Source organism: Apaloderma vittatum, unplaced genomic scaffold (genome assembly GCF_000703405.1).
Source record: "Apaloderma vittatum isolate BGI_N311 unplaced genomic scaffold, ASM70340v1 scaffold9270, whole genome shotgun sequence".
In the NCBI taxonomy this organism is placed as follows: Eukaryota; Metazoa; Chordata; class Aves; order Trogoniformes; family Trogonidae; genus Apaloderma; species Apaloderma vittatum.
The window spans coordinates 1-10,384 of record NW_009692824.1 but is presented as its reverse complement, the minus strand read 5'-3'; the positions used below and the strand labels follow the sequence as shown (position 1 = coordinate 10,384).

The 10,384-nt window shown below is 41.5% G+C and overlaps 1 protein-coding gene across 1 annotated transcript; it reads right to left on the bottom strand.

Moving 5' to 3' along the window:
- Nucleotides 1-756: 756 nt before the first annotated feature.
- On the bottom strand, nucleotides 757-9,226 carry LOC104274386 (mitotic spindle assembly checkpoint protein MAD1-like; the record flags this gene model as incomplete). The annotated part of the gene is made up of 7 exons (XM_009870035.1): nucleotides 9,077-9,226; nucleotides 7,671-7,811; nucleotides 5,724-5,903; nucleotides 4,286-4,410; nucleotides 3,568-3,649; nucleotides 2,228-2,358; nucleotides 757-871 (listed from the first exon to the last, which is right to left on the bottom strand). Coding segments are annotated over exons 1-7 (924 nt in total), but the record flags the coding sequence as incomplete, so codon positions are not given.
- Nucleotides 9,227-10,384: the final 1,158 nt, after the last annotated feature.

The following is a 10,384-nucleotide window of genomic DNA, read 5'->3' as shown; positions in this document are numbered from 1 at the left end:
GTAGAGATCAAAATAAGAGTTGAGAGACACAGATAAATGCTCCAACATCTCACTTTCCACATAGTTTTTTCATAATCCTCCATGCCAACTCAATGTCTTTCCTTTTCCTCCTGGGGATCTCACTATCTAGCACCTTTTTGAGGGCTGGAGACTGACAGACCAAGTCTTCCCTGTCACCACAGCTCTGTGACACACAGAACCCATGTTACGCTTCAGCGCTAGAGATTATCTAATCCTGTGAGCTGCTAGCGCTGCACTAGACCTTGGCAGAGCACACTCGTGGCAGTGAAGAAGACAAGTTGTATTCCTAACACCGGTTCGATAGCAGCTGAACTGCCCATTTCTGCTCTTCCTGTTTCTGCTACAGCTTTTTACTTTCAGTCAACAGCACACGGTCTTATCAAACCTGATGTCACACGCCTGTTCAGCAGCACATCTGGGCAGAGCTTAACACCAAAAAACCCATTTCCACCAGAAGAAAAGTAAAAGAGGAAGAGTGAGGCCCAAAAAGACACCCTGATGAGATTGCTCTTAACAGAGAATCTCCAGCTGAAGAGTAGATACTCTTTTGCTTTTTTCACCTTCATTGCCACAGCTCCCCTCGTGCTAACATTTAAGTTTGGGAATGCTTAGTTCAAACCCATTAATTAGAACAGGTATCGTAACTAACACAATAAGGAATGAGTCAAAAAACCAGGACAGGCAAAAAAGGAAACCCCTGTTCTGCTCATCCACCAAATGTTCCCAGCTCCTCACCTCATTTTCCAATTCAACAGTCACTAGCTGTGCTTGAACTTTCTCATAGCGTTCCAGTTTCCTTTGGAGGCTGTCCACCTCCTCTTTAAGCAGTCCGTTGTTTTCTTTCATTTCCCTACGGTGAAGAGAGACAACAATTAAAAAGCCATGCAACTCGATTCACTCTTGCAAACTTCCAAAATTAGGAGGGAATCGTATGACATTGAACAGACGTGACAACATTTGACTGACTCATTTCTGTCATCTTCACTGCAAAGCCACTACTACAAAAAAACCACCTCAAAGCTTTATTGAACAGTTTTTTGTACTCTAACTGCCACCCTAATTAAACTCGCCTGGACGCGTTCCTGTGTGACCCACTGTAGGTGATCCTGCTCTGGCAGCGGGGCTGGACTAGATGATCTTTTGAGGTCCCTTCCAGCCCCTGACATTCTGTGATTCTGTAATTATGTCTGAACAAACTGAAGTTTCATATTTGGTTTACTGATTGGCAAAAGAGCGTGAGGGTCGCAGAAGACTCCCGATTCATCTTCGGTCAGGCTGAACGCAGGGTTGAAACACAGGAAGCAGTGAACACTCGGGTTTTTGGAGTCTGCTGATGACTAAGCAAGCATTGAGATTGCTTGGTTTTATTTTAATAGAGGCGTGCAAGGGTGAAATAAAACTGGTTTTAAAAATATGACCTTTAATCTGTTGCTACCGTGTTTCTATGCGCAAAAACCTAAGCATGAGAGATTCCAAGATAAACAGTTTAAAATGATAATAAAATAATAACAAAAATAAATTCAAGGGAAATTACTTAGTTTTAGAATAGGAAAAAGCAAGCAAGATCACTCATGTAATTTAGGTTGTTTTTTTTTTACTTTTTAGGAACTACTAAAAAATGAAAAGTTTACCCTAAAAAAAACACCCAACTCTAAGGCAATTTACTTCATAGTATATAGAAATTTAATTTTTTAATTAATTGCCACTTCAGAAACCAAGGAAGTCTACTCTGCTGAGGGCTATATCAGAGTCTTTTAAAAATTTAATCAAAAGATTTTCCAGACATTATGCTAGAACAACAGGCCTTTAAAATAGTGATAACAATAACCAAGCAAAACCAGTTACTAAAGAAATGCTCAGCTGTCTCTTCTCTCTACAGGGATTTCTTTCTCAAAGCTATATAGAGTTCATCACTATCTTTAAACACTGAATTTTGTTCTAAGAAACAGAGAGCACCATCCAAAACGATCAATACGTATTTTGAGAGGCTCTCACTGTGTTCAGGAAAATTACCCAGATCTTGTCAAACCCTCTCAGCACAACACCGCTCGATTCATATGCAGTATTTATATGCAACATTTGAACTTCCTTCTAAAGTTTCCCATATGGAAGCCTAATAGAGGGATTTAAGAGTGCATGTAGTGCAATTGTAGCAGGTACAGAAGAGCACAAGATAACTCCCTCAAAAACTGAACCTTTCTTTCACCTGAAGTAGGCATTTTCCTCCCTGAGCTGGCGCAACTCTCGCTCCATTTTTGGGAAACGGGCCAGTTCTGCCTTCATGTTCTTGACAACTAGAGCATCATGTTCCTGCTGGGACAACTTCTGCTCCAGATCCTGGAAAACATGGGATGACATGAGGACAGCAAGGATTAACTTGGAACTTGTAAGAGCAACTTCTCCATTGCACTTTCTAAACTCAAATCAATGACTTGAATCAAGTTGGAAGGGAACTCTGGTCCAACCCGTTGCTCTTGGGGACTCGTTCCACTTGTAACACCTAGGCTGGTTCTTTCCTATGCCTGTTTACCCTAAGTTCATGACAGAAAAAGATCTCTGCTAATCATTAAAACGATCTTCTTCTATTGTCTAAACCAAATCTGTGATTTTTGTGTCCTCTGTCTTTCCATCAATGAAGTGTAGAGAGGGGTACTTCAATGTCCTGCAAGAACTAAGAATGAAAAGACCCACAACCATGCATTTTAGCATTATGGTAAGCCTTGGGGGAATTTTTCCTCTCAAAAAACGTAAAAAAAAAAAGTTTATTTAGAGCTGTACTGCAGTCTCATATCCTGTTTCCCCACCTTTCCTTTCAATGAAAGGTCTCTTCTTGCAATCGCAGAACTCGCAATGAGGCTGGCTTTCAGCGTAGCTTACGCTACAGTAACCAAAGGCAACACCAGCATCAGCACCTGCTCAAACCACAGTAACTCTCCCCGCCCTGACCTCTCTCAGGAAGATGAGACAACTGAAAGAGATACACTCCCACCAACCTACATGTTAATTTGCAAGGACATAAAGCATCTCTCTACTCACATTTAAGTCAGTGCGGTGTTGAAAGTTTTGCAAGTAATTGCACTTTCTAAAAAGAGCTAAACCCAACTCCAAAGGAAGGTTTTCCTGGGAAGCAGAAAAATGACTGTAGCTGCTAGGCTGATCCTCTGCCATTTAAAGCAAAGATTGCTCTAGAGGCAACCTTTTGCAGAGAAATCTTGTGCTCTGGCACAAGATCAAGTAGAACATCTGCCCAGAGCACTGCAAAAGGATATAAATCACCTTTACAGAGAAACCATGGGTGGATCTTTTTTCCAATAAATTGATACAGCAAAGGGACAAGTGTCACAAGTGTTATAGCTAACTGCAGTAGCCTGGTCCATCCAACTGAATTCAGCCAACTTCAGCTCTTGCCGGCCACCAGATCAGATTCTTGTATGACAAACTAGCCTTTTACTTCTGCAACAGTTATTTTTTTTAAAAAACACTATGCTGTTCTTCCATGAAAGAAGTTAAAAATTAAAGCTTTATATAAGTCACAAAGTTTCTTACCTTGATCTTCTGTTCATACTCCGTCAGCAGGGATTGGCTCGCTTGCAACGTCTGGATTTGCTGACTAGCCTCTTGCCACTTTCTATTAGACGTAGACACAAGAGGCATTTAGCACCCAGGAATCACAGAACAGAGACAACCTACAAGCAGAACTCTCTGACTGTAGTGGTGTTTGGTACTGTTACAGAAGATTGTCTCACACAGTTTCACACTCCCTCTAACTCGGAGACAAAAATACTCATTTTAACTAAAAGATGCATCTTGAGAAATACCCAAAATCAAGCCACCTTAATTCAAGCAAATACACACTCACAGCACCTCTGAGATTGAAGAGTTGAACCTAGGAAGCAAGGAAACACGCGCTCCTTTTTTCAACTACCCCTCAACTATGTTTTAAGGCTTGATATTTTTGTTCTGTTCAGTCTATGAAGTTCAGATTAGCCTTTCCCACCCACATGCCTTCTGTTAAGTCTCTACCATGAACATTAGACATTTCTGAGATTTTAAGCTCAAGTTGGTTTGTTTTTTTTCTAGGTACAATTAAATTGCACCTCAGAGCTAGTTTCTAACAACGGTTATAACCTGCACATCCAGATCAAAGAACCCCTTTGAAGAGCAGAAATCAAACGCTGTTGAAAGTTTTCTGAGTGAAGATAGCTGCAGAAGACTGAAGTTTTGTTTGCCTTTTTCTCCCTAGAGTCATTTATCCCCTGCTTACTTATGTTGAACATCCAGCTGTTCCATCAGTTCCTGCTTCTGAGAGTCTTGGCTTTTCATCTGCATCTCTTGATTCATTATACTCCACTGCAGTTCGGATATTTTCCCTTTTAATATAGTGATTGTCTGAATTAAAGGAAATAAAGAATAAACACACAAGGCTACGACTCTCCAAGGTGGACATTATGGATGGTGACAGACAGAAATCATATCCGACTAAAAAGTACAAACACTGAATCTAGAAACTATCCCACACTTCTGCAAACCTTCAGACCTGCAAACTCACCTCAAAAACAAAGGCAAGAGAAAGTCATTTAGTTGCTTTCATCTGTCACCCAAATTGTCATTTCCATTACCTATTAAGTGGGTGACCTCAAACTGGGATCAAAAATATCAAGCTTCAAAGTTAGATGATAATAAAACACAAGTGTATATACAAAAATTATCCCACAACCATTCCAAATATGTTTTGTCTGGGTTTCAAAACTGAAGATGTCTGGGTTTGCCTCAGCCAAATACCAGAAGTGTTATGCTTTCCTTAAAAGTAGATGTCAGTGGGTTTTAAAATTTTGTTCTAAACATTTTGACTCCAAAGAAAAACCCACAGGCTTGTTTCAAATAGTCCCCCTTAACAGAGAAAAAGAGGAAGATCTCACAACATTACACATGCAGGTGTCTTCTAGACAGAGACACATGCAGGGGTCTCATCTTGATACAAATGGATGTGGAAATAAAAATAACACAGAAACAGAACTGCTGTACACTTTTCATACGCAAGTTTTGTTTCTCTCACACGCCATCACTGTCTCCCTGGTTTTGATCACCGATAACCAGCACATTAAATCTGTTTAACTACTTTATCACACAGATGCATTTCCAGTGACACCTAGGCAGCAGGACAGCTTAAGGGCTATAAGGATACATAAAGAGGCTGAGTATTGAGAAGATGGTCTGTACCTCTGGAAGAACTGAAATTATTACCCAAGCATTCAGCCTACAGTGGAACACAGGCCCTTCAGACACTTTGGGAAAACGTACTTTCTATGTAACTGGTCTCATCCACTCTCCAGCTCTCTCTACTTCTCTGAACACCTCCCCATCCTACCTCCACCATCACTTCCCCTTTCTTTACTCAAAGTCTAGATGCTGTATGTTGCCTTGCACTTTTTTCCTCTCCTTCTCCATATCAACCTGCCTAAGAAGTCTCTTCTCACTGTTTATTAACACAGCAATATCATCTGACCAGCTCACTTGCATCTGGACTTGGTTAGGTTCTAAATCGTGACAGCAGAAATGCACAACACCAGGGTTTATTCATTTCCAGATGATGAACACAGTGATTCCAATATTTTTTTTAATCAGAAAGGGCATTTTCAACTCACGAGAGCTGCCAAGTCACCTGAAGCTATGAACAGATTAAAAATTTACTCAGTTCTTACCTCATTAGCTTCAGCTAATTTGCTCTCCTTCTCTTGCAGCTTCTTACTCATTGTCTCCATGCTCTTCTTATAGGATTTGTTCATTTCCATTTGTTCTTTCAGTTTATTTTCAGCTTCTGTTTCCCTTTCTTGATACTGCTTTATGCGTGTGAGCAGCTCCTGGTTACGGTCTGCCTCTCGCTTACAAAGAAGAAAAAAAAAATGCAAAAAGAGACATAAGAAGAAAGCAGCACAAAGGTGAAACGATTTTTGTTTCTCCTGTCTCCATTCCTGTGGTCACAAAGGCATCATCATGAAGCAACATTACTCAGACCACAGCTTTAAGCTTTGCACTAGCAAGGGCAAAAACCATACCAGCAGCATCTCAACGTCAAGGAACTACTCGGGGCAATGAAGCTAGGAAATTAAGGGGACAGAATCTTCCAAATCTCTTAGATTGAGACATGAATAAAAGAATACAAATTTCACAGCCTCCACCACACACTCTCCAGTCGATCAGAGATGAGAACATTTGACACCACAATTTAAAGCTGACCCATGTCAGCAAAGTAACTTTCAGAAACTCAGAGCTCAACAGTTGGGTTAATAAAATAAACTTCCCTCTGCAACTTCTGGAAGGCTATTTAATAGAATAGAAACAAGGTTTAAATGCACAGTATTATCAATGAATATAATAAATACTTTTGCACTCTGACAACCTTTCATACACCAGATCAGTTTCTTCCTACCGCAAGTTGCTTAACACTTATTGAAAAAGTGTGTAGTAAATTGCTTTGCTAATCAAAGCAAATCGAGACACGGATTTACATAGTAAGCAAGGATTATGCAAAGCAACGTGAGGTTCCTAAAACCTTTATCCACATGACTCAAAAAAGCACAGAATCTGAGCAGGGTAATTACCACAGCACTGGATTAGTGCTGCTCACTCCCTTTTTTGTACCAGTGTTTCAGGGGTTTATGTGACTGACTCAGCTACATTGCAGTTTGAACTCTTCGTGGCTTAATCCCACATCACCTGACTTCAGAGGAACAAGGAATTTAGTCACTGACTCTTTATTTCACAGCTACACGCTAAATCTGTCATCCAGCACCCTCGTAAAATACAACAAAACACGCTTACTCCTTTTTAAAGATTTCTGTTTAAATAATCAGCCGCATATGAGACCTATTTTATGCTACAAAACGCACAGATCTACGACTTACTTCAGTACCATAGTTAAGCAAACATATGTGGGCACAAAACCAGAAACCAATAAAAGCTCTTAGTCCCTGCGTGAGGCTCACTGTTTTATCGGTGCAAGCTCTCTTATGTGACAGTGCACAGTTGGCACTGCCGCCACTCCAATTAATTACAGTCACACACACTAAATGCTTTCAATTGTGCCAGCAGAAGTTTAAATTCATCTGGGAGAGAAACACTTAAATGCTTCTGGGAGAAACAAATAAGAAATCCCTTTTGCCATTGCTACCTATGACATGTTCAGCGCTAAACTAACAGAATCTAGTGATCAGATCATCAGTTTGTCAACCAAACGAGGCTTTGACGTTCACATTCTTGTGTACATTAGCAAGTTAGAGCAACGCACTACAAGGGTATCTGTGGAGCAAAACAGTGTTAGGATCTTGACACCCACATGCCACCACGTTTGCAGTAAATGCAAACGCAGTAATTGCGCTCTAGGAGCTTTTACTATAAATTCGCTGAAGTCTTGCTCTGAAGACAGCATCCATTAGCAGTTAGAGAACACTAGGCTAGGCTTGCTCCTGGACTGCATCTTTCAGTTTAGTTTCATCCAAAAAAGCTGACTACACACATTCTGAGACGCACCGCTGCAAACCAAAGCCAAGAGCACATCCCTGATCCAAACTAAAACACCAGCACAGATGCATGACGTGTGTTCTGCCTCAGGCCTATGATAACAAGCCACCTGCAAGCATCATAGTTACCTCATAGTTCCTGGCATTGGTATTAGCTGCCTTCTCCAGTTCGATGCGCGCTCGTTTGTGGCTAAGCTCCATCTGCATCTTCTCTCGTTCCACCTGCAGGAGCTGGGATTTGGAGTGGATCTGCCCGGCTTGTTCTTCCAACTGGTCGGTTCACGTGCGAAAAGGGACATTACACACCATTAGCAGCACTGCAATAATAGCATAATCTCCCATCCTGCACTGTTCAGCTGACACTCAGGTGCCAGTCTACAAATCACAAGGAAACTATCACCACATTTGCAGTGTTTGTCTTCTCACAGCAGCTGCAGATGGGAGAACCAAGGGTTCAGCAACACGCTCCGAAACCCATGTTAAATTATCGTCAGTCAGAAAGAAGTGAATTTCAAGTTCTTTATTCACAATGTCTCACTCAATCTCTAGTGGTATCCTGACAAAATGTACTTCTCTCTCTAAAAAAAACCAAAGGTTAATTATGAAAACCCCCCCCAAGGCTCCCAGAAGTAACAGCAGCTAACCAAGAAGCAGAGATCACGCTCCCCATGAAATTTAACTGCTGAGAAAAAATGTTTTTCTACTACCTGATAGGCTTCCTTTTTTTCATTCAAATTACTTTACAGCACTAGAATATGAATACCTCATCTAAGCAATGTACATTCAACACATAGCTAATGAAGACTCTCTAATCAGAGCAAGCCACCTCTGACCATCTCTGCAATCAGAAACGTACCACAGACAGAAAACGCATACATTTGTCAACATTTCAAATGCAAAGCTTATTTTATACTTTGAGACCGAAACAGAAATTATATCAAGATACAGAAATTCTATTCCAGCCTAATCAACAGTCCTTATGATCCAAGATGTCAGCTTACTCCACGCTTTCTAAGAATGAGGCAGCTTACAGGAAGAAGTCCAAAAGCACACACGTGGATCCAAACAGAAGCAGACAAGAAAATACAATTGGTTAGCACATGAAAGCCATAGCACAATGCAAGCCTCCTGTATGTGTCCAGGCAACAAACTTTAAAAAAGATTGTGAAAAAAGTTAACAAATTACTTACTAGAAAAATATTAAAGGGTATAAAGCTCCTTGGTTCAGCAACGTGAAAACAACTTTCATTTTAATATCCTGCGCTGGTATACAGACATAACAAGGAGGGAAGAAATGCAAAGGACCTTTCTTAGATTTTTACAAAAGAGAAATAAATATGCCTGACACTTCAAAAAAATTAAAGATTCCTGAATGTTCACCAAAAGCAAACTTCCATTGTTTGGTTTGCATGATTACCAATTTTAGAGAGAATGGTCAGATTTTAAAGAAATCGGTCCCAATTCCTGGAATCAAAAGGAACCTAAAACCATGCTGAAGTGACATGGCAGGCATCACCGAGCTGAGGTCGCCTCACCTGCATCCTCTGCTGGTACTGAATCTGCAAGGAGCTTTGAGATGATCCTGGTGTAGCCAGCCCAGACACCCCCTCCATACGTTGTGAAATGAAATTGTTGAGGGATCTCAGGGTGGAGAAGACAGTGGTATTATCCTCCAAGTCCTCCATGGCTCTGGAAATACACAGAAAGTAATCAGCAAATCATTCAGTTCAGCCTATGGTATACTGGCTACTTCACTAAAAGATACATCACTACCCTTAAGAAACACTAAATTCCAAGTCTTCCAACTTACGGGGTACAAGACCCCATCTGCCAGGCACTGCTGCAATCAACTTGAACCAGAAAACACTGCCAAGCCAAGGCTGACCTTGTAGGTCTCTGAAATTGGTAACTGGTGTAAGAGAGCTCGTTCTTCCCTGAGTTTTCCACCTGAAACGGTTTGCTTTAATTTAAACACATTCTCCCCTGAATCTCAGCCCATAAGCATACAAATAAGAGCTGTCATAAGTCATACAAAAAGTAAATTCTCCTTTCCTAAATAATCCAAACAGATTCATGGATAAAAGTTATTGTCATAGGGCAAGAAGATCTAGAGCACGTAATACTAATGAACAGAACTTGTTACTCTTCCTCCAAACACCTGAGCCTGCTGGCCAGGGGGGAACTCATTCTGTATTAGCAGCAAACCCTATGTTCTACAGAATTTCATTCTCATTTCCAAAAAGCACTTTGAAACCTAACGTCTGGCACTGAGACTTCCCAACTTCAGACATCCCTTCTGTTTCCGTGTTCATGTAGAAGTTTTTGCAATTCTTCCCTCAAATTTGGAACCGTACTAACTAAAAGGCCAAATCCAGATCGAACCTGGAGCTCTGGAAACCCTGCAAGGTTTCCCAGGAGACTTCAGGAAGCCTTACGTGAGCCCTCTGGCGACTGCGTGCCCCTAGAAGCCCCCAGAAGCTCCAGAACCAGGAAAGGCGACCCATAACAGCCCCATCAGCTTCCAGCAGGGACACAGACTTGGGGCCACTTTTCAGGATCGCTTACTCTTAAAGTTAACATCACAGACAGGAAGCACAGCAGAAGCACGGAGGCAGCACATCAGCCCCGACCCGAACGAGAGCATTTTCTCAAAATAAACAGGTCCGTACCGCGCGCAAACAGATTCAAGAGAGGCCACTGCTAACTACGCTCCAGCAAGCCTGTTCTGAAACCGAGAACAGCACTCACAAAATTCAGGAGATGCCCACATCCCCGCTGCAGAAACCCCTTCGGCAGAGGCTCCCTCGCAGGGACACTCCCGCCCTCACAACCCACCGCCGGCC